This window comes from Sylvia atricapilla, chromosome 21 (assembly GCF_009819655.1).
Source record: "Sylvia atricapilla isolate bSylAtr1 chromosome 21, bSylAtr1.pri, whole genome shotgun sequence".
NCBI lineage: Eukaryota > Metazoa > Chordata > Aves > Passeriformes > Sylviidae > Sylvia > Sylvia atricapilla.
Genome location: NC_089160.1, coordinates 3,486,457 through 3,512,564, shown reverse-complemented (window position 1 = coordinate 3,512,564; position 26,108 = coordinate 3,486,457). Strand labels below are relative to the sequence as shown.

Below are 26,108 nucleotides of genomic sequence, written 5' to 3'. Positions count from 1 at the left end.
ACTACATCTTTAAACTCACTGCCAGTGTGCAATCCATCATGGAGTACCCATCTTCTCATTACAGCCTGTCACAAATTTAGCTGCATGGGTGATGTCTGCAGCAAAGCTGGTCAATTATTTCCCTCTACTTCCACCCCAGAAGAATGCAGGACTCAAACCATTTTGCTCTGAAAGTACTCACAGGCTTTTGGTTAAGTGTACCATTAATATGCCAGGGCTTGCTTGTCCTCTCCACTTTGTTTCCTGCAGGACTAATAATGTTAAATGAATATATTTGCCCAGCAGCTACTGAGAGAAACACCTTGGTTACCCATCTCACAGATTGGACCTGAAGGCCAAAGAACAGATTTTGCAGCATTTCAGCCCTTTGAGAGAAGCTTTGTTATGCAAAATTCCTTTTATCTCAACCTTCACGAGGTCTCTCAGAGCGTAATATAGGGAAGGCAGACTCAAAGATAACTAGAACTGTTCCTTAGAACCTATTATTTTATTAATCAGGAAAGATCAGAAAAATAGGTGGAGGGACACCTATGGTGAATAGACAACACTGAACCATAAATTGTCAAAAACCTGTTCAAAAGAGTTGAGATGTTCAGCAATCAAACTATAGCTGGTAATTTCATTCTGCCAGTGTAAAGGAACCTCAGATGTGGATATGGATCCCTGAAGAACTTTGATCTTCTCACCAAGAATAGGCACTGAGAACTGGCCCCAGTCCCAAAACTGGGAACTAGGCAAGGACATGAGCACTTGCAAGTCTTGAAATGGTACCAAAGCACCAGACTCATTGTCCAGAGCCTCACTGTGGTACTTCTCAGCCACAACCACACAAAAGGCTTTCTCTGGCTTACAGAACTGAAATCTCTCTCTTTCTGATTCACAGGGTCTGTATCAGACTGAAGGAAGCAGAAAGTTAACCAGAGCAGTGTAAGAGCCAGACAGCATCAGCTGTTAGAACCTGTGGGTGCTGTGTTCCTCCTGGCTCATTTCCCCAGAGACATTCCCCTGGACTGTTCAAGGGAAACAATTTCAGAACAAGTTTGGTTTCCAAAAGACTTCAAACTAGAACATTAGCTTTTGCAAACTTTCTCTATCTCTCTATCCATCAGAAAAATTTATGAAATCAAACTTCCGTGATAGTCTCAAGGTGACTTCCAAGATCTCCTCTTCAGAGAGAAAACGAGCTCTACCCTCCTTGCTGTTCACAGGGTAGGGGAGGTGCAGCAGCAGCTTCCTGAAAAAGAGGACACAGTGAATGCCAGTGTCTCAGATCAGGTGAGCAGTTGAGATGTCATTGCCAGTTACTCCTGCAATTCCTCAGTCAGTATGCCAGGGAATGTTATTCCAATACATCTCCTTATTGTGACAGGTTGTGGGATTCCTGCAACAGCTCAAGCACAGACTGGCCCTGAAATATTTCCATCACTTAAAAGCAGCTTGGCTTAGAAGCAGCCTCAGGACTACAGAGTTGGAAGCAGTTGCTTTGAGTCTTCCTACCCATCTGTGGGAGAACAAAGTTTCTCAGTAAGCAGAAGTTGACATCTTGATTGTTTCTTTCATACTGAGAAGACTTGCACTTATATTTGTGAAAGCAGCACTGGTTCAGGCTGTACCCAGGCAACCATCAGAATTATGGTGAACTTTTTATTTGCCAGGCTTGTGACTAGAGACAGCTGGGTACTGAGATGATAATGGCAGATCTGAGTCACCAAAAAGATAGAATTGCAAAAGGAAAAGGATGCTGAGGTTTACCTACATCTGCAGCACTGCACTAAGATACTTCTTTTACTACCCATAGGTTCAGCAAGTCATTAGCTGAACAATTATTCCTCAAAAATTTCCAGTTTCAGAACTAACATTCCCAAACCTTTTTCTACTTCTGTCACATCCTTGGGTTAAAATCAAGCACAGGTTAACTGACTCTGCCTGGTTTTGGGCAGAGAAAAGTGGCTTTTCTATAGTTAGTCTACTGGGGACTTATTTAAGCCTTAATCCATGGCCTGCACCTCGAATTTATCTGCAGAAAACTATTCACATATAGATCTTCCCACATCCCATTCAATGCAGGAGGTCAGCCCAGAGAGGATTAAGGTTTCTTATGAAAGGAGTCTTTGTGAAGAGGGACTTTGAGCAAAACACACACGGGAGTTATCTGGAAATCTCAGGCAGGGGAATAGCACACTGAGGGAGAGATGGAGGAAGACTGAGAAATCCAAGAGTATATCACTCAGTTGATTATCTTTGTGGGCTTGAAATAGCCCTATTAAAAAAAAATCAAAGGAAATCTCTTTAGGAAACCTTGTAACATTTCCATCTCTGCATCTGTGCTTGGATATGTCCATCATTTGGCTTTCAGCTACTGAAAATTTATCAGCACTTTTTTTACCATCTTCGGTCATATGTATTTGTACAAATTAGTGCTTAGAAATACTAGACTAAGTCTTTCAAGACCTTGGGCAGCTTTTTGCCAGATATTTTGAGCCCTTGAAGCCTTGTTGTTTAAGTAGTCAAAATCTGTTCTAAAGCTTTTTTACTGGACAGTATCACAGATTCAAGGCCAGAAGATTGTACACCTATGGATGGACTATGGGTGGTTTCTTCTATATTTATTTCTCATGAGCAATTAATAGTACAGTCTTTAGCTTTGCTTTCCACATAGACTGCAGTTAAAAGCTTGGCTAAACCCTATTTCAAACAGGATATTAATTGTTTTTCTATCAGTTGTGCTAGACTTACTTTTTGGGAGTTCGAAGGTCAAGAACCTTGTCCTGGATGTCTAATGTGATGTCTGAGTACTTTGTCTCTGGCAGCTTGATTTTAATCTGAAACGATGGGCAGAGGTAAAGCTGTGATTACATATGTTGCCCTAAAAGCCAGAAAAGATCTCATTTTCATGAATATTTCAATGCTAGTATCAAAGAGCAACGTTTTGAGTAGGTAATTTGTATCAGAGAAAATACGACAGTGATAATGACTGCTTTCAATAGCTTAGTGATGTGTATTGATATCCTATTCTCTTCCAGATCCTGAGCTGCTAATGTGCTTGACAGGTGTTCACATCCAGGAAAAGCCTCAGGCTTTTGTGTATTGCAGGGACAGTGCTTCTGCTAGAAAGATAACACAGCAGTTCTACCTGTCCTGGAGCTCAGAAACCAGGGAGGTCTTTGATTATATAATGATGAGGCAGGATCCGATAGCTGGAACTTAAAAGGCTGTCAGCATTGTAGCATTCTGCTAGCCCACACACCTTGTAAAAAATGCAGGGAGATGGAAAAAAAAATAAAAATTTTCCCAGCCCCTTTCTCTCCAAAACTGTGTCCAAGATGAAACTTCATCTTAGAGCTAGGTTTATTCCTTTTAAGTTTATATGGGGCATATGCGTTTGCACAGGTTCCCTTGAGCATACTCCGTCCTTGAGGAGATACAGAAGTTCCTCAGGTTAGCAAGAGTAAATGTCACCTACAAATGCTTGGAGAACCACGAGAAAATGCTATAGGAGGTCAAAGGCAGCAGTGGAGCTGGGTGTTTACATTCTATCCCTCAAAAAGATGGGAAGATGGAAAAGGGTTCAGAGAAGGGTTCAGAGCTCCAGGCTCAGCTCACCACTATATCCTCACAGCAGGCAGTGGAGGGGTCTTTCCCAGTCATCCCAAAGAACACATCCTCTGTTCCCACATGCTGCTTGAATGAAATCTCATACCTGCCAAAGAGAAGTCATTGCCTGGAGCAGGGGCAGGAGACTAAAGGAGACTGTGATTCTCAGAGCACTGAAAATCCTCCTCACACTGTCTCTCTTTTGCAGTCTCCCTTCAAGGCTCCAATCCATATGCACTGGGTTTCTGTTCAGAGCCATGAGTGAGACAGCTGGAAAACAGGTGAAGATCATTCACTCCACCTCCCAAAGCACTCACTGTGCTCCCTCTGCTTTCCCAACCAGCCTTTGACAGATCAGGAAATGCCTCCTAAGGGGACATAATGCTTATCAACCACTCAAACACCACAAACTCTTGGGGAATGGATTTGAAAAGGAGGATGTCACAGTTGCATATGTTCTGTTCTGTCCTTTAGCATATTCTTGCAGCCTAAGCATAACATTCTAAAGCCAGATTGTAGTTGTTTTGCATTCAGCCAACATTTATTTTCTTCTCCTTCACATCTACAAAATGTAGATTCACGTATTCCCTTGCTCCTGATAATTAATGAATGAGCAAATGAAAACTGAATTTGTATTTATAACATATGCTACTCCTACTAAGTTCAGCAAAATTACTGGGGTGGATCACTTGTCTAAGCTCTTAGAATGTCTTTCACATCTCCAATGTGCATCTGCATATGTAATAATTCCTAAGTCAATGACAAATGTATCTAATAGCTCTGGATGCATCTCTGTAGCCATCTGTTTTCCTTTCAGGACATTTTCTTTCCTTCATTTGATAAACTATTACAAAGACTTATACTCTCTCTTCATCTGTGCAACATGGGGCACAACTGCTTGAGCCTGGAGAAGCACTGCAGAGGGGAAGGGTCAAAGAATGGCAGGAGAAAACCTTCTTTGTGCCCACAATACAAAGAGAGTGTGTTCTGTACCCGAGAGGTGACTATTTCAAGGACAACTGTGAGTGAGGGTGAATTCCAAATCATTTTCAGAAAGGCTGTGTCTCTGCTCAGGTGGGGTTCAGGTCCTGTGTTTAACTGGGAAATTGAAAACCTGGGAAATTGAAAACCTCATTTTCAGAAAGGCTGAGTCCCTGTTCAGGTGGGGCTCAAGTCCTGTGTTTAACTGGGAAATTGAAAACTTCATTTTCAGAAATGCTGAGTCCCTGTTCAGGTGGGGCTCAAGTCCTGTGTTTAGCTGGGAAATTGGACTCCTCATGTCCTGACTTATAGGCAGGAAAAAGTGAAGATTCCGGTGTGCAGCTTCCTGGGCTACAGTCCATATGCTCCAGCATTTAACACTTCAGGACATGGCATTGAAACAATGATTGGAAATGCAGAAATTGCTTTATGGACTGACCTCTACAAACTCCAACTTACATGCCTAATTTCAAGAATAGTTTTGCTACTGTTTTTCTATGAGCAAGGGAAAAGGCTCTGGTTTTAAGTTGTGCTTTGACAGACTAAGATTGAATGACAAGATTTAAGAGCTCAAAATTGCCTGCACACAGATTTTCTTCCTGCAGTACTATTTGTCTCTAAAGAGCTTAAATCTTTGAAATGCAAATATACATTGGAGTACTTTATGAATTTATGAGTATGGAAAAATGGATGCATCTCAATTGCAGCAGGAAAAAGCAGGTATTTCACACAAATGGCATATTTTAAAGTTAATAAATCGTTTTTCTGACCTACTTCCCCTCGTAATCCCACTTTATACAAGTAACTGACACTGCACATAAACTTATGATGGGAAAAACCAACATTACGTTTCTGTGCTGAGATCAGAAGATTTCAAGAGAAGGGTTAAAACCATTCCTCAGATGTTGCTTTAGATGCAACACTGATATCTTTCCTTTCTTCTTGCATGACACAAGCTTTTCAGCTGGGCTGTAGATGCTGTTTAACTCCCATTTCCATTAATGCTATGCAAAACCCACACAGGCAGTCTTAGCTCTCTTACTCTGGCTTTTCTCTAGGGTCCCAGGTATCATCAAATTCAGATCCTTCTGGGACCTCCTCTGTATTCCAAATGGTTTTCTTGTTTTCAGATTTCATTTGTAAAGTACCTGTAAGTGAAGAGAAAAATCACTGACACATTTTGAAATGTCTCTGCTACCCAAGGCTTGCTGAAAGCTTAGGATATTTTTCAAGAATGAAAAAAAAAAAAAAAAAAAAAAAAAAAAAAAAAAAGCCTTTTCTAAAGCTTAGAAAAGTCTTTCTAGGCTTTAGAAAAGTCTTTGCATTAAAAGCATTCTAGGTAATGATTACAGTCTTCTTCACTGCACTATCTTATGAATGAGGATTTGCAGAGGGAGGATGTTTTCCTTTCACTTAAATCTCCTCTACCCAACCTTTATTTCCTGGAAATCCTCCTTTCTGGCATATAATATCTAGCTTTCAAAATCAGTAAAGTGTAGAGGGATGAAATACTAATCTTCCAAAAGACATGAGATTTTCAGTGAGCAGAGTCATTCACAAGAGAACCACCCCCTCACACAGAAATTCAGTTCTTCCCATTAATTATTGGGCACAGTCCAGACAAGGTGCTTAAGACGTATGAAAGTTTGTGGGCAGAATTGTATGCTTCACATCAGTCCTGCACAGAAAAATATTTTTTTAGTAAGCTGGTAAATGTGAAACTTGAAGTTTTATAGAGTAGAGTCTCTGATTATTGTTGGAATCCCAAGTAAAAATAACCTATTATATTTGCCACAGTTCCTTTCCTGCAAAACTCACCCTGGCCCTTGTTGGCCTTTCTTAGGGCTCTTAACTAAACTGCCCAATAATGTGACAGCATCAGCTCCAAAAAAACCTTAACATTAACTTTAAGTCTTTACCCAAAGTGTCTTCCTGTCTTTCCTGAGTACTTGGATGGAGATTTTGCTGCTCAGTTATGATCCCTGCAGCCCCTGACCAGGCTGTGCTCTGAACTGTTACCATCTCCACTGGAGGCTGCTCTTGCATTACCCTTTCTGCTTCTCTTTGCATGTTTTAGAGTTAAGCTTTCAGGAAAGGAATAAATTTACAGCATAATTGTAAGAAATGTCATGCTGTGCCCATCTCAAAGGTCAGTGACCACTCTTTTACTGCTGTAGTATCTGACTACAGCTGTTACAGCCTGTTGGCATGAGACTGAATACCAAAACACACAGGTACTCCTCCTTACTTGTGGTCTCTTTCTTTACTGGTCCAACACTGGCAGGAGTCATAGCACCAACAGAACAGCGTGGCTGCTAAGAAAGGCAAGAGGATCTCAAATCAATTTTTATAGAGCCAAGCTCGCTTACAACCACATTGTCAGTAAATACAACACATTATCTAAGGTCAAACAAATCCCTGATAGAATTGGAATTGAAAAAACATTATCCTACAGTTTCATAACTGAACCACTGAATACTCTCTTTTCTTCACTCTCATGCAGCAGAGAGTGACCTTGACACACAGGACTCACAGAACCCCAGTAATACAGACAGATGTGCTTTGTGAGTTTTGGTTTCCATGGCATTTTGGCAAAGTTTCCATGCTTTGCCTGCCATGAAAATATTACAGGAAACCAAGGGTGCTGCATGAAAGCCCCATCACAGCTTTTGGATTCCTTTCTACAGTAGAGATCATGAGGCAACAACATTTTCCTCTAATTATGAATCAATTTAGTGCTAATAGGCCAATGTGAGGCATTTCTCTATATATGAAGATTCCTTAGTTCAATAAAAGTGCCTCATATGCACAGAGCATTAAATTAACTCAAAATAAAGATTTCAATTTGCCCAGATTGACTCAGACTTAATTGACATCCCTCGTGGCAATTTTCCATTTCTGTCTCTGAAGTATCATTCATTTTATTAATAAGATGTAAACAAATTCTTTTTAAAAACAGGATGTTTACTGCAGAGATGTACAGCAATAATGCTGGGTTTAAAAGGCAGGCATTAAACAGCTGGAGGACAGTTGGAGTGTGAAGGACCACATGTGTAACCCACTGAAAGAAAACCTCAAGGGATATGCACCCCTTTTATCCAGAATATTACTTGTATTGCCACTACTGGGGCTGAGGAGGGATTTGGAGGAACAGTCAGGCATTTGCCATTTTTGCTATCTGTGGGATGTTGGTGTGTGTTTTTATTTTTTATTTTTTATTTTTTTTTAATCCATGTCATAATATGATCTGTTCAAAATCCTGAGAAACTTGGCAAAGTTTTGAGCCTTCACAGAAGCCTTTTACAATTGCTGCCACCTGTGGAGCTCCTGGGAATATTTCTTCCCACCTCACAGGAAGGCCTAGATAAAAGCAGGTGTTGCATGTTGCAGGAATAATGCATGTTCTCCAGATGCTGTGATTTTCATCTGTGCCTGGCAGGAATCGATATAAAATAATGCATTTGGATATTTCTCTCATTATTCATTCAGATAAGGCACCTTTCCCTATTTTACAACCACCAAAATACCTATTGTACTTCAGTGACCAATTATCTCTACAGTTCTTCAATGCCTGACATATACAATTAATACACTCAATTGCCTCTGGATATTTTGGTCCTTGCTCAGAAGTTTACCAGCAAGTTTTTCCCCTCATATCTGGCAGTAATTGCCTTCACCTCCAGCAGAGTTCAGGGAAAAGTAGGGAGAAGTCTGAAGTATCTAAAGCTCTTTCAACCCCATATTCTCATTTCCTTCAGGCTGAAAAACTAAACCTCCCTCATATGCTGTGCTTACAATGTCTCCTGGTTTTCCTGGGGCATCTTGCTCATCCTCTCCCTCAAGAGCTTGTTACTCTGAAAGTATCCTCGAGCTGTTTCAGTCAGTCCAAAACCTTCTAAGGTTTTCATTCTGTTTTTACACACTCTGGAGAAGAAGATATTTGCTTCTCCTTAATTAACAAGATAAGGCTGTGGTACAATATGTAAAAGAAGCAGCAACTCTTTTGAGAGGCTCACCACATCATCATCATCATCATCATCATCCTCCTCTTCTGGAGCATCACGGAGCAGCCTGGCAAGGCTCTGCAGAGAAGAGCCCGAGAACACACTGTCCATATCCATACCCACTGCTCACCTATGCAGAAAAAACAAGTGACAGATGAAGCAGGAACCAAATGTGCTTGGAACAGCCTGTAAAGCACTTTTCCTGCTGGGTGTTTGGGAGGGAAAAAGTTAGCCAAGTTCCTGTATGTGAGATGACAAAACACAGAAAATGGAATATAAAATCAAAGAATATTTAGAGTTGGAGGGGACCATCAGGATTGGCGAGTCCAGCTCCTGGCCCTGTGCAGGACAGCCCGAGTCCCAGCATTGGGAGCATTGTGCAAATGCTCCTCACACTCTGTCAGCCTTGGGGCTGTGACCACATCCCTGGGGACACTGTTCCAGTGCCCGGCCACCCTCAGGGGGAAGAACCATTCCAGATATCCAACATAAACGTGCCCTGAGAGACCCCGAGCTGCTCGCTGGGGTCCTGCCATCCCAAGGGAATAATACCCAACCTTTTCCCTCTGTGCCCAGACTACGGATCTTTTGCTCGGCTGCCTTTTGTTGCAAGCAACAGCTCAAATCTTACAAATGACTCGGCAACTCCGTGTCACAGGTAATATGGCAGAACTCTTTGTAGGTGCTCTGCCCACCCGCCAACCTTCGGACCAGGCCAGCTGCAGGCGGAGCCAGGGGAAAAGGGAACCGCAGTGACAAATCCTCGTCACCGCGTCCCCATGCTGGGTTGCTCCAACGCCGCACCTCCGGCCCGGTGTCCCCTGTCCCAGACCACAGCCCGGTGTCCTCTCCATGTCCCACACCCCATCCCGGTGTCCCCTGTCCCACACCCCAGCCCGGTGTCCCCTGTCCCACACCCCAGCCTGCTGTCCCCTCTCCCACACCCCATCCCGCTGTCCCCTGTCCCACACTCCAGCTCGGTGTCCCCTGTGTCACACCCCAGCCCGGTGTCCCCTCTCCCACACCCCATCCCGCTGTCCCCTGTCCCACATCCCGGCCCGCTGTCCCCTGTCCCACACTCCAGCTCGGTGTCCCCTGTGTCACACCCCAGCCCGCTGTCCCCTGTCCCACACCCCAGCCCGGTGTCCCCTGTCCCACATCCCGGCCCGGTGTCCCCTGTCCCACACCCCAGCCCGCTGTCCCCTGTCCCACACCCCAGCCCGGTGTCCCCTGTCCCACACCCCAGCCCGCTGTCCCCTGTCCCACACCCCAGCCCGGTGTCCCGTGTCCCACACCCCAGCCCGGTGTCCCCTCTCCCACACCCCAGCCCGGTGTCCCCTGTCCCTCAGCTCGGTCCCGCAGCCGCGTCTCGCGTCCCCACAGCAACGCGAACGCGCCCCGCCCCTCACACGCCAACAGCCAATCGGAGCCGCGGTACCGCGAATGAAGGCCGCATTGACCAATGGCTGCCGAGAGCGGGAAGGCGCGGAGGCGGGGCCGGGCGGGGCGCAGTGACGACATCACGCCGCGCGCCGCCGCCGCCGCCGCCGCCGGAGCTCGGCCCGCGCCATGAACCAGTTCAGCTTCGGGGCGGCCGCGCCCGGCGGCGCCTTCAGCCTGGGCGCGCCCAGAGCCGCCACCGCCGCCGCCACCACGGCCACCGCCGGCTTCTCCTTCTCCGCGCCCGCCGCCACCTCCAGCGGCTTCAGCTTCGGCAGCGCGGCGCCGGCGGCGAGCGGCGCCCAGCCCGCCGGGCTCTTCTCCTTCAGCAAGCCGGCCACGGCCGCGCAGCCCTCCGGCTTCACCTTCGGCTCGGCCGGCGCGGCCCCGGCAGCCGCCGCCTTCCCGCTGGGGTGAGAGGCCGGGGCCGGGCGGCGGCAGCGCGGGAGGCCGCGGGGAGCGGGCTCCTGTCGGGGCTGGGCGAGGCCTCTGCGGGGCTTTGTGCACGGGCCGAGCCTCTGGGGCCTGGCGCTTCCCTGCGCCCGGCAGCGTTCGCCTCCTCGGGCAAGTGCTCGGCGAGCCCTGGCACCGGGCCCGGCTGATGTTTTCATGGGGGAGCTCTTCCACGTGTTGGGAAGCGCGTGTTCCGCGTTTCCGTCTGCAGCTGCGCTGGGTACGCGTGCACAAAGAAACGCTAAAGCTCTGCTACGGAATAGGAAACGTCTTCTTCTTTGTCACTCAAATCTGGAATGCCCTGAATGTTTTCTCGGCACTTTGGGAGTGATTTGTCGTTAAGGAAAGGCTGTGAGTTCTGCGGTGGTTCTGCAGCACTGCTGCTGTCAAAGCTTGCCAGATGGCAGCTGTGGGAAGGGAGCTCAAACGGGCAGGAGCAGAAAAAGCCAGCCTTGTGCAGAGGGAATGAAAACGGTGAGCTGAGAGAAGGAGCAGCTTTGCATGCTTTGTATGCAGCCATAAAATGTCCTGTGGAGCCTGGGTGGGTGCAGGTAATGAAAGGGAGTCAGTAGAAAGAGCCCTAATGGGGGATGGCAGGTGACAGCAGCGGGATGGAGTCTGTTGTCAGAACTGGGACACAAGCCTGGCCAAGTGTGCATCTGCTTGAAGGGAGCTTCCTGCTGTCAGCAAATGGTCAGGGAGAAAGCCAGCTGTGTACTTGAGTGGATGTGTGTCTCAGACAGGTTGGCTTCCCTTCTTTTCTTGCCTAGGGCAAACACACCAAAAGTGAACTTTGGAGCCAGCACTGCCACTCCAGCATCTGGAATGACGGGGGGCTTTTCTTTTGGCACCCCTGCCGCCACCAGCACACCCTCGAGCCAGGCAGCAGCCCCGTCTGGCTTTGCCTTTGGCTCTGCCGGCAGCAGCAGCAGCAGCACGGCCCCGTCTGGGACCACGGGAGGCTTCACCTTCTCCAGTGGCAGCACGACTCAGGCGGGAGCAGCCGGGTTCAGCCTCGGCCCTGCGGCCCCGCAGGCGACGTCGGCAGGGCTGAGCTTTGGCACGGCCCCCGCGGCTGCTGCCACCACCAGCACGGCCACCCTGGGAACTGCCACCCCGTCAGCAGCGCCCTTCAGCCTTGGGGGGCAGCCCACAGGTGGGGGAGCAGCCTGGGGGGCAGCTGGAGGCTGGGAGCCTCTGGCTTGGGGATAGCTGAGGGTGGAGAGGAGCTCTGCAGCCTCTGGCTCCTGCTGGGGCAGGACAGAGGCAGGGGCTGGGGCCAGAGGTGTTTGTGAGGGGCTGTCCAGGCTCTGCAGTGCTGGGCTGCAACTGCTCTTTAGGCTGTGGGAGGAAAGTCCATCTTTGCCTTTTGCTCCTGCTTCCAGGTCTAACCTTTGGGGCAGCGCCTTCGACAGCAGCCTCCAGTACAACCACGGCCACGCTGACCACAAGTACCAGCCAGACACCCACCCTGTCCTTTGGAGCCAAGCTGGGAGGTAGGCAGCTGTGCTGGGAAACATTCCTCCAGGCTTTGTGAAATCTGCTCTCCTCCTGGCAATATTTGTCTCTTGGAAGTGGACAAATGTCCTGTACTGGGCTGTGGGAAGGGGCCAGACGTGTTTATTGCTGTGAGTTTGTCCTGGCAGTGGTGACCTGTGACAGCTCCTAGAGCCACTGGAGAGTGTGTCCTGTGCTTCTTGTTGTGTCCCACGTGGCAGATTCTGTTCTGTGCTTGTTTGGGGAGCACAGTGGAAGGGAGGCACAATCATAAAGGGCACAGTGTGAAAGGCAGGGAGTGCAGGGAGAATAAGAGGCAAAGGAGGTTACAATGCTTCATCCACAAGAGCCAGGTGTGGCTGGGCAGTGTGTGTCACCCTCCCAGCAGGGTTGTGGTGCAGTGGGTGGGAGCTGAGTGTGTTGTGCTTGTCCCCACGGAGCTGTTTGTCTCTGCAGTGACATCCACAGCTGCCACCACGGCCTCCAGCACCAGCAGCACCTCAGTGCTGGGCTCCACGGGGCCCTCCTTGTTTGCATCTGTGGCAACTTCTTCAGCCCCAGCCTCCTCCAGCAGCAGCACGGGCCTCTCACGTGAGTCTCTGCAGGCAGCTTTGTCCCTGGGGCAGTAAAGGAGCAGCAGGGCTGCTGCTGCCTGTGCCTGCTGGAGCTGCTGCTGCTGCAGTGGGACAGGCAGCAGGCTGGGCACAGCTTTTCCAAGGGGCCCAGCATTTCATGGCTGTTGCAGCCTGTTAATGGTGTCTTCTCTTTCTAGTTGGTGCCACTTCCACTGCTTCCACTGGGACAGCCAGTCTGGGCACACTTAGCTTTGGATTAAAAGTTCCTGGAACAACAGCTGCCACAACAAGCACTGCCACGGGTAAGAGCGTGTTGCTGGAAGTCACTGAAGGGAAGGGAGACTGAATTTACACCTCCACTGATCAGTGCTCTCTAGAGGTGTAAAGGGCCATGTCAGAGTAGCAGCTCAGCAGTTCTGATTTGTAAAACCCTCAAGAAACTGAACACAACACAGTGTGTCTTTCTCTGATCCTTTTCCGTCTCTTTGTGAAAACCCAGTTCTCTCATCCAGTGCAAAGGTGCAGGGGAGGAGCTGTGTGTGCTGGTAGTTCCTGCTTCTACCAGTAAACCCTGAGGATATTGCCAAGGCTGTGGGTTAGGGATGTTTTCATTCCCTCCTTGACAGAGGTGGGATTTGCTGCTGCTCCCTTCAGAGGGATCTGCTGTAGCTCCTGCAGCCATGGGCAGTGCAGCCTGGAGCTGCTCTCTGTTTGTGAGGTACCAGGTGTGTGTGTTTTGTGTTGCTGGACTTGAATCTCTTCCTGCAGGGACAACTTCTGCTTCTGGCTTTCCTTTGAATCTGAAGCCCTTGACTACGACGGGTGCCACTGGAGCTGTGACCTCCACAGCTGCCATCACCACAACCAGCACAGCCAGGTGGGTGTTGTGTGACCACTGAGCCTTTCCTGCCTGGGGCAGGGGCAGCTGCAGTGTTCATGCTGGCATCTGGAGGAGGCAGGGGAAATGAGTGAGTGTTGTGGAGTTTCTCCATCCTGACCTTTGTGTCCTGTGCTCCCCTGCCTCCCTCTCAGTGCCCCCCCAGTGATGACTTATGCCCAGCTGGAGAGTTTGATAAACAAGTGGAGTCTGGAACTGGAAGACCAAGAGAAGCACTTTCTCCATCAGGCCACACAAGTCAATGCCTGGGACCGGATGCTGATCGAGAATGGGGAGAAGGTGAGGTGACCTCCAGTGGAACCTCCTTCTGCTTCTCAGGTCCTTAAAGGCCTCTGTGTTAAAAAGGCAGCACGCCATTGCTTTTCAAAATCTTTCTGTGTTCAGGCCTTTAGGCCTTGGGGTTGGAAATGTGTTCTGTGACTTTGCTCTGTGATACCAAGTTCTCTTAGGGGGGATCATTCCAAGCTGAACCTCCCTTCTTCCCTCTTTGGTCTGTCAGTCTTCATGTGGCCATCTCTTGTTTCAAGGAGAACTTGCATGGTGCTGCTTTTTCTCTCCCTCCCACCTCTCTTCTTTGGGGACCTGACTTATTGGTTTTTCATGGTGTAATGAAGTGTCTTCTGTTTCCAGATTACTTCATTACACAGAGAAGTAGAGAAGGTGAAGGTTGATCAGAAGAGGTAGGAGACTATGAGCACCTGAAATGGTTTTATTTCTTCTCTGCATTGTGCTGCCTGCTGGTGTGAGAGCTCTGCAATGTGTCAGGCAAGCAGATGGCATTTTGTCTTTGCAGACTGGATCAGGAACTGGACTTCATTCTGTCCCAGCAGAAGGAGCTGGAGGACTTGCTGACCCCTCTGGAGGAGTCAGTGAAGGAGCAGAGTGGGACCATCTACCTGCAGCACGCGGATGAGGAGCGGGAGAGGACGTGAGGCCCAAACCTGCTGGGGATGGGGATGAGCCCTGTGCTGTGGTCACTGCAGTCAGCAGGAGATAGAGCTGGGATGTGTCACAGGATTGGACAATGAGTGGCTGCTGTCAGATATTTAACCCTGTTTTATGCATGCCAACTTAGATTTTGCTCATTAGAAACTAGAACAGTGAGTGGAAGCCCCTGAATTGGCATGAAAAGCTCTTTAGATGTTGGTGCAGTCAGCTCTCCTGGAAGTTGTTACTAATTTTGGCATCATCTTGAAAGATTAAGGATTCTTTACTGATAGAAGTGATGAGAGCAGAGTGAACTATGTGTGGCACGAGCATCCTCATAAGCCTTTAGTGATGCATCATAGGGTAATTAAAGGCAATGTTTGTCTGGTTCAAGAGATAAGGAATCTTGAATCCAGCCTTCAGTTCCCACAAAGTCTTTGTGGATGTCCTTCACTCTCTTGCTTGCCTGTAGGTCAAGGGAGACATGGGTTGGGAGTCACTTCTTGGGGGTGATGGAGCCTCTCTGGGTGCTCTTCCCAGGTCTCTACCCGCCTTGGCTGCATATTTGGAAGCTCATTCTGCTTTCCCATGGTTGTGAGCAGGTCTTCAAAGTTCTCCTCAGACATTCTGATCTTGGTTCCCATGTGCTCTGCAGCTACAAACTGGCTGAAAACATTGATGCTCAGCTGAAGCGCATGGCACAAGATCTGAAGGATATCATTGATCACTTGAATACATCAGGAGGCCCAGCAGACACAAGTGACCCGGTAAATGCAAGCTTCTAATTTTTATATTGCTGAAGAGGCAAAGGATATTTAAGTACTTCTAACACTACATTTGTTCCCATGTGGATACTCTGCTCATGCTTTTTCTTTGTGCTGTTTTTATATCCTCATAAAACATGATCTGAATAACCAGCTCTTTCTGATATTTATTAAATTGATTTTGATGCTCCTTATGGCTCTACTGAGAAGCTTTTTCTTCCAGTAAAAATTTCCCTTCAGTATTACCGACTGAGTTTTTCCACATTCATTATTAATTTTGCCACCTCAGCCCTAAGGTGATGAATGTTCTGCTGCTTCCTAAGTCTAAATTAAAATAAGCCAAAGCCACAGACCTACCATCTAAACTGTGCAGTTTTCTTGCTGGTAAGGAGAAGGAAAGTAGCAGTATTGCTGTACACACTTCTCTGCCAAAGTGACTGCTGCTTTAGGGAAGCTCTGCAAGGAGAAACTTGCCTCTGACTCCTCTTGGTGTTTATGCAGTCTCACAACTGACTTGCACCTTCTCTCTGTGCTCAGCTTCAGCAGATCTGTAAAATTTTGAATGCACACATGGATTCCCTGCAGTGGATTGACCAGAACTCAGGTGAGCTTTGTCCTGCAGCCTTTTGGGAATGTGAATGGAAAGCAGGAGCATGTCTGTGAGTGTTTGTTCATCCCTGAATTCCTGCAGGCAATTGGTATGTTTTATGCAAAAAGCCCTCCTTGAGATGCATCAGTGCAAAGCAGAGAACTTGAAAACCTTATTATTCATTCTGTCAAACTAATGTTAAATAGCTCAACTAAAAGAGCATTGGGTTTGCCTGTGGTGCGGGGAAGTTGGTGAGGGGAAGTGTGTGTGGTGAGTGTTATCATCCCTCTCACTCTGAGAACAGGAAGCCACATCCAGGTAAGATGGAGCAGCCTGCATTGATCTGCAGGTGGAGTAACTGGAGGAATAATGTGGGAATTTCACACCCTCAGTAGCTTGAGATCCAATGCAGAGCATGAGATGCACTCAGGAGACAGTGGAGTCACACTAAAACAAGACAGGAAGAAAAAGCAACTTTTCTCCCTGGGAGTGCCTCCTGGTGAGGGATTCTGGAATTCTGTGCCGTTTGGATTTTAACTGGAAGCAGCCACACGGGGGCACGGCAGAATAAAGCAGCTCTCCTCTCAGCAGCCCCAGAGTGCACTGCCTGGCTACAGCCAAACTCTCACACCTGGTGTAACCTCTTGTCTGTGAGCTGGCCTGCTGTTCTCTGTGCTCACATAGAATTATTGGGTTAGGTCAGGGTCTAATTAGGTGTTTTCTTTAAGAATGCTTACACTAAGCTCCACATTCCAAACGTGCCTTTTGCAGGAAATCTGGTACAGCTCCTGTGACACACCTGAATTGTTCACAGAATGTGTGTGAAAATAGCTGTCTGTTTCCTTTAAATTTTCCTAGAAAGGAGACCTATTTTTTCCTCTGCCGTTCAATAATGAAGGAGTTGTTTTACTAGCAATGCTTTGGGTTAAGTTTTCCTCCTGCTTTGTTGACTGTCAAATCTGAGTGACTCTCAACAAGAAAATATTTTTATTTCTGCAGACAGAAGTGTGCAGGGTTGTGTTCTGGGGTGACTGTGACATTAATCCCTTGTTTCTGCCACAGCTGTGCTGCAGAGAAAGGTGGAAGAGGTGACAAAAGTTTGTGAGAGTCGCCGCAAGGAGCAGGAGCGCAGCTTTCGGATCACCTTTGATTGAAACACTCCCAACTTCAAAGGGTGAACATAAAGCACAGAAACAGCTCCACAGAAAACAGAGGTGTTTGGGAGCTGAGGACTGAAATCATGACCTGTTTTTTTCTTTCTTTTCTTACAATAAAATGTGCTGTTTGTTCAAATCCAGTGTTTGTGGTGGTGGATTGAATTTCACCTGCTCCCATCAGAAACTGGATGAAGTTTGTGCAGGAATTGTGTGTTCTCTGTCCTTTAGCTGTGCCTGAAGACTGGTGAGATAACAACTGCTGCCTTGGAGGTCTGTGTGGTTTTGCACAGCCTGGTTTTGGTAGTGGAGGTGGTTGCAGGGGTGGCTTCTGTGAGAAGCTGCCTGAAGCTTCCACCATGTCCAGCAGAGCCAGTCCCTTGTGGCTCCAAAAGACAGCTGAGTCACTGGCCAAGGCTGGGCTAGTTTGAAACTATGGTAATGCCTCTGTGAAACATTTAAGAAGAAACAAAATAAAGTGGCACAGTCGTAATTGTGGCTAGAGAAATGCAGGGTGAGAACATGTGCGAGGAACAAGGTCAGCAGTGAAGGAGGGAGGGGGAAGAGATGTTCCAGGTGCTGGGGCTAGAATTCCTCTGCAGTGACCCACACTGCAGCAGTTTGAGGGGATTTGCTTATGAGATGCAACATCAGGCAGCAGAGTTCTCCGTGAATTTCTGTCTCCTGCAGCAGGAAAAACCACGGGCCCTAGTGCCCGTAACCCCCAGTGCCGTGAGGGTAGACCTGGGGAGGAGAGACTGGTGGAGAGATGTTTCTGAGGGTTCATTTTACCTCCCATTATCCTGCTCTGCCTCAGTTAATATCACACTCAAAATATGAATTAAGCTGAGCTTGCGTTGCCTGTGCCCGGCATTTGACGAGCGATCTCTTCCGCTCCTTATTTCAACCCGTGAATCGTGCATTAAATTTTCTCTCCTGTCTTTAGCTGTAGAGGGGACCGAGTGCCTTTGAGTGGATGATGCACGGCAGCCCTCAGGCTCGGACCCTGTTGAGGCTGGGCTCCGGGCGCTGCTGGTGGCCCCGCTACCGACACGGCCCCGGTACCGACACCGCCCCGGTACCGACACCGCCCCGGAACCGACACCGCCCCGGAACCGACACCGCCCCGGAACCACCCGGCCCCGGTACCGACACCGCCCCGGAACCACCCGGCCCCGGTACCGACACCGCCCCGGAACCGCCCGGCCCCGGTACCGACACCGCCCCGGAACCACCCGGCCCCGGAACCGCCCGGCCCCGGAACCGACACCGCCCGGCCCTGGTACCGCCCCGGACCCGTTCCCGGCCGCTCCTTCCGGGGCGGTTCCCGGCGCCGCGCGGGCGCTGCCGGGGTTTGGAGTGCGGAGGGCCGGAGAGCGGGGCCATGAGGCGGTGAGCGGGGGATCCGCGGGTCCCCGGGCTCCCCACACTGCCCTCAGGGGCTCGGCCGCTCACGGCCCGGGCCCGGTGCCACCCCCGGCCCCTTTGCGGGCCGCCGGGCCCGGTGCGGGCGGTGAGGGAGCGCGGCACGGCCCCGCGCTGGGGCTGGGGCTGGGGCCGGGTTTGGGGTGCAGGTGACCCCGGAAAGGGAATTGTAATTGTAAAGGCTGTTGTAATTCACAATTTCTCTTCACAATTCACAATTTGTCTTGGTTCCCATGTGCTTTGTTCTCCTCCGGCTCGTTTGAAACTCACAGACCTAGACTGTCTGTGTAGGTGCTGATGCAAGATGATTTTGGTCAATAAAAATGATAGCATATGATTTTAAAGTAAAGAAACACCCCCCTATCTCTCCCTCCAACACAAAAACACCCTTGGGGTACTTTAATATTCTCAAAATAATCCCAAATCTGTTTACTTTTCTAGTAATGTTAAAGGGAGCTTTGCTGACACAATTTAGGTTCCTTGTCTTTTAAATCCCCTAAAAGCAGCCCAGGAGGTGGAGGAGCTGTAGCAAGGATGTGTTTGGAGCAGTGTTTACCCTTACTGCCTTACTGACCATGCCTGTGCTGTGGTTGTGTGCCCCAGGGTGAACAGCAGCCTGTCCAGCGATGAGCTGCTCCTGGAAGACTTGGAGACAGAGGGAGAGAGGCAGCTGAAGAGCCTCCTTCACAACCAGCTTGACACCACTGTCTCCATCGAGCAGTAAGTCCTGATCCACCTGTTATAAATTTATATTGCATTACATTACATTACATTATATTATATATTATATTATTGGCTTTTCTCAAATATTAAAATGAATACTGTATGTATAATACCTGAGATATTCAGATAACTGCTGCATAAATATAGTTTTCGTTTCTGCTGTTAACTAAACTTAGAAATAGTAGTGTGGTAAATATATCTTAGGCCATTGGATAATATTAAAATGGAGATTATGTGATGTTAAAAATGCTTTTATTCATGTAACTAACTCAGGGAATAGTGAAAGCAATTAGGTGATTTTTCCCATTTGTGGATTATCCTATAACAGTGACAGAAACCAGAACCCCAAAGGAAGAAATTATTCTTCTGTTATCAGGGAGTTTAAGAACAAGATGGAACCACGAGGAGAAATAAAATATATTGATTTTAATCTAAGACAAGTCAAAGGTTAAAACCAAGCAAAAGAACATGTAAACTCAAGGTTTGAATAATGCATAATGGTGTATGAATATGCAACAAACTAATGTAATAGAAAGGGATTTAAAGAGTGTTTTTGAGATGGTAGGGGTGCTTTTGGCTGAATGCCAAACACCCTGCCATAACCCTTTGTTTTATTTCTGTCTCCTAATTGTCTTTTTATTAAACTTTTTAAATTTTACCGGAAAAGTGAAGCCCGTTTTTCACAACCCCAGGTGTGTGGTTTGAGAGAGACCAGCCCCTTCCTGTCCCCCAGTGTAGTAATGCACTCCACATCCCCAGCAGGTGTTTCCAATAGGGAAAGAGTTTCAGTTTACTTCTGACATTTTAGGAAGTTCACCTCGATTCTTCTTCCATAGCCTCCTGACAAGGATTGGCTCAATGCCAACACAGGGGCATGGATTGAGCTCTTGAGAATGTAACTCAAAATCCCTTGTTGGTTTCATTGGCTGCAAGCCAAGTAATTCCTCCTAAAACATTCAGTATTTAAGAAAGAGCACCAAAAAAAGTAAGGGCTTTTCGAGATGTTGTAGCAGGGTGTCTGAGGTTTTCTCAGGCGCCTGTGGGTGGCTTATTATTTGTTTTATGTAATGTTTTGTTATTTTGTTATTTTTTTCTTTATTAAAGCTTTTGATTTACAAAACATCTTCGAGAGGCTAATTATTGTAGCCACTTTTTTTTTTTATTGTAGCCACAATAATTGCTAATTATTGTTGCCACTTTTCCTCAGAGTGTGGAGTCAAACCCACACCTCAGCTTCTCAGTGTTGAGCTGTTTATGTTGCTTTGGCTCACAGGTGCAAGTCCAAGCGGAGATGCTTTGCCCCTGCAGCTTTTTACAAACCTTTTGGGGAGGAGGCTGCGGGGGCTTTGACCCTGTCACAGTTCCAGGCCCTGCAGGAGAGTGACAAAGAAACCTCCTCTCTCCGGGAGCTGGGGCTCTCTGACTCAGAGATTGTGCTCTGGAAGAACCGGGCTTCAGCCAACAAGGTGGGCATGTATTGTTACAATTCAGGACTGCTTTTGTAAAAACACCTAGAGCTCTGATTTCTCCAGAGGGCTTAGAGCAAAGTTTATTGACAGACAGATTCTTTTTATACAGTGTTTGGGTACAGTGAATAGGATTGGTCCTTTAGGGCACCATTTTTGGAAACATCTCTACCAGTAAACAAGCTGGAAAAACACCAGGTGTCAGGAGGAGGAGATCTACAAGGTTGTTTTGGGTTCTTCCTTATGGTTTCCTAGGCCAGACTGAGAGAGTTCTGTCCTTGGCTTTCCCACAGGCTTCAAGCTTCTTCCAGGAGCCTGAGAATCCATGTTCTGACCACTGTCAGTTCCCACAGGCATGCTCTGCTCTCCTGTGAGTGTGGTCAGGTTCCCCTGCTTCTGTGGCACTCTGGTAGAAAATTCCAGTCCTTTGTAGGCCTTTGGTAAAGAATGGCCACTCCTTGTATCTCTCACCTTTAGCCCTATCCTACATTTCTTCTGGACTCTTTTCTTTGGTGGAATGGTCAGTGTTAAAAGATATGGTGGAGACAGGAGGGGATCCTCTGGAACAAAGCAGGACATGAGTATATTCCTGCCTCTGCCTGGATCTCAAATCATTTCACCTCTTTATAGCTGTGTATGAAGGATTTAAATGCCAGAAGAGAAAGCAACTCAACATCTTCCTTTGAGTATCCTGGTACATCCCTGGATCCCATTGCTGATTTGGGATGGCTGTTTGTGGGAAATGTTCTCCTGAGGGGCTTGCAGGTGCTCCAGGAGCCCTGAGACAGCCAGGTGAAAATAGTGCAGAGTTGTCAGACCGAGTGTGTGGTAGAGTTGCTTGGCTCCTCCCTGGGTGCTCTTCCAGCAGACTTTTCCCCTTACCCCACCTTCACCCTTTTTTTTTTTTTTCCCACATTCCAGAGACAAGAGGCTTTGTGGTTGTCCTATGTCAGGTGCACTGGAGCAAACTAGAAAATGCAAAACAGGACTTGGGCTGCTCCTTGGCTTCCTTCTGTCTCCTCTTCCTGAGTGATAGCTCTTTGTACAGGAGAGAGTTGTCTGTGGTTTACCTCTTTTAGGCTGAAGTCATTACTTGTTTTGGTGTTTAAATGCAAGACCTGGCATGGCCTGATTAAAGCTTGATGTAGAGAGGGGTGGTGTTAATTTAAGAATGAATATCAATGTCATCAGTGCCAGCTGTTGTATTTAGTATTAAATGACTTCTGGGATGTTCACAAAAAATTATTTATATGGAAAACACTACTCTGACAGAAAAAAAAAATGGTGACTTCATGGTATGCCTTCTACAGGTTCTGAGAGAAGAATAATTAGGGAGAAAGCCCAAGTCAGATAGTGATGTGCAGCTTTGAAGGTGGAGGCCCTGAGTGAAAGATTCTACCACGACTGATGAATAATGTCAGCTGAGACAGAGAGAACTTCAGATTGCCTGGGGAGCTCTTGGCAAAGTACTGAGTGCAGGTTTCTGTTATTTTCAGCTGCTAAGTGGCAGCTTTTTTGAAAACAAAGTACAACAAATGATTTCCGGGAATTGATTTTCCATATAAAACAGCCTTTTGTGCCTCAGGGAAGCTGTGAAATGGTGAATGGAAGAAGCTGTGCAGATGTGGGGCAGAGGTACCATGGGAAGCTCTGTTAGGTTATGTTCAGTGCAGGGAGAAAGCCTGGTTTCTTGCCCGAGGCAGAAGGATCTGCCACAGTAATTCTCAAACTGAATTTGAGAACAGAAAATCCACCCACATGAAAGTATGTTCTCTGTGTTCTGATTGGGGTGGATGAGGGAGCAGAAATGCCCTTTTCAGCAGCTGGGGTGTGCCTGTGTGCTTTGGCAGCATGAAATGTCTGTGCACTGAGGTTTACTCAGGGATGCTCCTCTCACAGGTGAGCTGTGAGGGCTGTGCTGCAGCTCCTCTGTGGTTTCTGGAAGCTGGCTCAGTGATGTTTGTCAGGCTTTAGTCCTCAGCATAAACCTCCCCTCGGGTGCCAAGCAGCAGCTAGGGGTCCACTTTTCAGCAAATAAGGTTCTCAGGGTCACAGACAAAGAGCTTGGTGCAGACTTGAGTTCTGGGGTGCTGTAGGTGTGGGGAAAGAATTGCTAGAGGATTGTGCAGTCACTGAAGGTGGCTGTGGAAAAGGACTGTAGCTGTCAGAGGCAGCAGGGACGGAGGGAGACAGGCCAGGGAGAGGGAAGCAGCACAGACAGGCCATGGGAAAGGAGCTGTTTCTCTACTTCCCTCAAGAACTTTGTGTTGTGTTTGTCCTACCCTTGCAGTAACAGGACCTCCTGGTGCCCTGGGGGATGGTTCCTAATTGCACCCACTGCAGGCTGTGATGTTTGCCTGGCTCTGAGGCCTAGTGCCTCTGTCACTTTTTGATCACACAGATGCTGCTGCTGCTGCTTTTGAAATCAGTTGGCTGCAGGAGCAGCCTGCTTCAGTTACTGAAGGGAGAGACATCACCCAGGAAAAAACCTGGGTTTGTTTTGTGAACCCATCTGGAGTACTGCTAATAAAAATGTCTGTCCTGACAAGTCAGACAATATTAAAGAAAGAAAACCAGTTATTGTTATAAAGCCATTGTTTTCCTTGGATTTTCGTTTCACATCTCCAGTTCCTCAACTGACACTGATCTTCTTGAACACTTTCGATGTATAGAGAAGGGACAATTCTCAAGTTCCAGGGCTCCAGGCTTTTCATGGCCAGTTCTCTTACCAAACTCCCAAGTCGGTAGATTGAAACACTCTGTCAGTTTCTTGCAAGAGGCTTTTTATCCTCCTGCCCTTGCCTGAGCTGAGCTGTGGTTGTTTTGCAGGGCTCTGGGCTGGGGGCAGCCCCGGAGGCCACGCAGGAGAGGCTGGATGCCATCCAGGAGAAGCTGGAGGAGCGCCGGCGCATCCTGGCGCTGCCGCAGAGGTTTGCGGGCAGCAAACAGCTGAGCCGGCGGGAGATGGAGATCGAGAACGCCCTGTTCCAGGGGACAGACAGACACTCCTTCCTCCGGGCCCTCTACCACCAAGGTCTGTGGGCTCAGGGCTCTTCCTGCACGCACAGCCAGCCTGTGTGGGAGCCCAACACATTTCTGTCTGGCCTGCTGTCCCTGAAGATGTGGTTCTGCTTTGGTGCTGTGTGGGAGGAGATATTTTCCTCTCTTAGAGGAGCAGACAGAGAGTTGGTTCTGTGAAGGGTTTAATATAGAGTGTTTTAAAGTCCATTTCTGGAGAGCGTGGATCTCACTGGTGTGTTGCGTGTAGTGCAGAGCAGCTCGGGGTGTGGGAGAGGAGCTTTGGTGGAGCCTCGAAGTCTGAGTTACACAAGGTGCCTGTGTGGGACTGGAGATTGTTCCTTCTCTGAGGTAACTGCAGGAGGTGAAGGAATTAAAGGCACGGAGAGGGTAAGAGGAGGAATGACTTGTTAAAGCGTCATCCCTGAAGTGGAGTTAGATCCTGTTGAAGGCTGGGAAATGCTGCTCTACATTTGTCCTCATTTCCATGAAAGAGAATTAAAATAGATCATTGATCAGTCCATGTCATGGGCCGTCTTTAAACCCAGGAGCTTAATCTGATGTCCTTCGTCCTGAGCTGGGGAACCAGCACTTGCTGGGGCTGCTCTTGTTTTAAACAACCTGCAGGGCCTGGGTACAGAGGCTGGGGTGAAACAGGGATTCTCCTTTCTGTGTCTCTTCTTGCAGTCTGTGTGTTTTCCAGGTTATTGGTGATAGTTACCACGTATCTCTGTTATGAATTAGATGACTCTCAGAAGAGGGGAACAGATGAAAAAGACCCCATGGTTCATCTGGAGAGTGTTTATCAAGAGCTGCTGAGCAAGAAGTGCCCTGAAAAAGTCCAGTCCTCTACAAGTGACCCCTGCTTGTCCCCTTCCCTGACCCCACAGGGGGCTGTGGCCGAGGAGTCATCACTTCCAGACCAGGAGGAACAAGCAGAACAGGCAGCAAATCCCAGTGTTTCTGCAACAAAGCCCCAGCAGTCCCCTCCAAGGCCTGTGGTTATCAAAGAGCCGGTGGAGTTTGTCCCAGAAGAGGAGATCCTCAGGAACCGCCTCTCAGAGGAAGAGCTCCGGAAAATACCCAGGTTCTCCTCCTACCACCCAGGGGAGCCTAGCAAGGTAAGCTGAGATGAGCCAGGCTTTATCCTTGCTCAGTAGGATGTCCTGGAGCAGTGTCAGGAGGCAAAGGCCTTGAAGTTACTTGGCTGATCCTCCAGGCCAAGCAGCCTCCACTCGAGGGGAAAAACAACCTTGGGCTCAGCCTGGCAAAGGGTTGTCCTTCTGATCCCAGCCTTCCCTGGCTCCAGCAGGTCACCTGTCAAGATGTGCTCTGTCTGTTTGGGCCTGGCTGAGGCCTGCTGTCACTCAAACTGTGCCTGTCTGGTAGCTGGAGATTATTGTGTTTATAAATAAACTGAATAAACTGAACTGTTTTTATAATAAACTGAAACTGTCATCACTTGGTGCAGGCAAGCAGGGTGATGCCTTGAGTTCAGAGCCACCTGTCCTCCAAATGCCATCATCAGCATGTGGGTGTGAGGGTTGAGCTAATTCACACCGTGGAGCTGTACAGACTTGGGACCAGGCTGAAAGATGTCCGTGCATGGCAAAGGCTGGCTGAGCCTCTGTCCCTCTGTTACAGGTGCTGTATTTGAAGAACCTGGGCCCCCGAGTGACAGTGAAGGACCTGGTGTCCTTGTTTGCTCGGTTCCAGAAGGAGGACAGCCCACTGATCCAGTTCCGCCTCCTGAGCGGCCGCATGAGGGATCAGGCCTTCATCACCTTCCCTGGTGAGTTGCTGCCTCGTGGCTCAGTTCTTCCCTGACTCCCAAAGGTGTCACATCCTCCTGCAGGGCACTGCTCTGCTGCCAAGCCTGCTTTCTAAAAAAAACAGGGGGATTCACTCCCTTCTGTTCCTGTCGTGCCATAGCCCTTTCCCTGGGCTGGAAAAGGATTTACCAGGGTGAAAGTGATGTGTTCTGGCCTGTGCAGTGTTCATTCAGCATGTCAGTGTGGCTGCAGGGTCCCCTGGGACCACCCATAGGGACACCCAGTGTGCCCTACAGCTGCTGGGTGCCCTGTGCCCACTGTGCCCTCTCCTTGCAGACACTGAGTCAGCCCAGAGCGCTCTGCAGCTGCTGAACGGCTACAAGCTGCAGGGAAAGCCCCTGGTGATTGCCTTTGGGAAAAGCAGGAAACATTTGCCAGAGGCTGACTCTGCCACCCCCAGCTCCTCTGCTGCAGAGAACCCTCCTGCCACCTGAGGATAGAGAACAAGTAGCATTGTGGATTTCAGTGAGCTGTGGCAAAGCTGTGCTTGGACCTGTGAGAGTGAAGGACTGTTGGGAGCCAAGGTGCAGGCCCAGTAATGTCAGAGTGGGGAAGGGAGAGCTGGGACCTGGGCTCTTCTTGAGAGAAGGACAGTGCCTGTACACAGTTGTGGCAAGGAGAGAAAGAGGCCAGGTAAATAAATTCATTTACTGTGGTATTTTCTTAGTGTGTGCTTATTGATGTTAATAGTCCACAAGTCATCTAGAGGCAAGTGTGCTGCACTCTGCTGCTACAGGACTGGGAGCACACTTCAGTCCTGGGAGCCTC

The 26,108-nt window shown here is 48.4% G+C and overlaps 3 protein-coding genes across 3 annotated transcripts; 2 read left to right on the top strand and 1 right to left on the bottom strand.

The window, feature by feature from the left end:
* Nucleotides 1-708: 708 nt before the first annotated feature.
* DNAAF6 (dynein axonemal assembly factor 6) lies at nucleotides 709-8,696 on the bottom strand. The gene is made up of 6 exons (XM_066333771.1): nucleotides 8,592-8,696; nucleotides 6,824-6,887; nucleotides 5,618-5,723; nucleotides 3,604-3,700; nucleotides 2,737-2,822; nucleotides 709-1,234 (listed from the first exon to the last, which is right to left on the bottom strand). Exons 1-6 carry the CDS (start codon nucleotides 8,694-8,696, stop codon nucleotides 1,099-1,101), a joined length of 594 nt encoding a protein of 197 aa, XP_066189868.1. The 3' UTR covers nucleotides 709-1,098.
* A 1,432-nt stretch (nucleotides 8,697-10,128) lies between these two features.
* On the top strand, nucleotides 10,129-17,015 carry LOC136370506 (nuclear pore glycoprotein p62-like). Its single transcript, XM_066333949.1, has 12 exons — nucleotides 10,129-10,432; nucleotides 11,243-11,628; nucleotides 11,858-11,968; nucleotides 12,426-12,560; nucleotides 12,742-12,846; nucleotides 13,313-13,421; nucleotides 13,577-13,721; nucleotides 14,073-14,122; nucleotides 14,236-14,370; nucleotides 15,025-15,136; nucleotides 15,671-15,737; nucleotides 16,785-17,015. The coding sequence occupies exons 1-12, from the start codon at nucleotides 10,149-10,151 to the stop codon at nucleotides 16,874-16,876; spliced, it is 1,731 nt and encodes a 576-aa protein (XP_066190046.1). The 5' UTR covers nucleotides 10,129-10,148; the 3' UTR covers nucleotides 16,877-17,015.
* Nucleotides 17,016-18,241: 1,226 nt separating this feature from the next.
* Nucleotides 18,242-25,998, top strand: RBM41 (RNA binding motif protein 41). The gene is made up of 7 exons (XM_066333948.1): nucleotides 18,242-18,268; nucleotides 18,905-19,021; nucleotides 20,298-20,490; nucleotides 23,320-23,524; nucleotides 24,253-24,629; nucleotides 25,153-25,300; nucleotides 25,617-25,998. The coding sequence occupies exons 1-7, from the start codon at nucleotides 18,261-18,263 to the stop codon at nucleotides 25,772-25,774; spliced, it is 1,206 nt and encodes a 401-aa protein (XP_066190045.1). The 5' UTR covers nucleotides 18,242-18,260; the 3' UTR covers nucleotides 25,775-25,998.
* The last annotated feature ends 110 nt before the right edge of the window (nucleotides 25,999-26,108 follow it).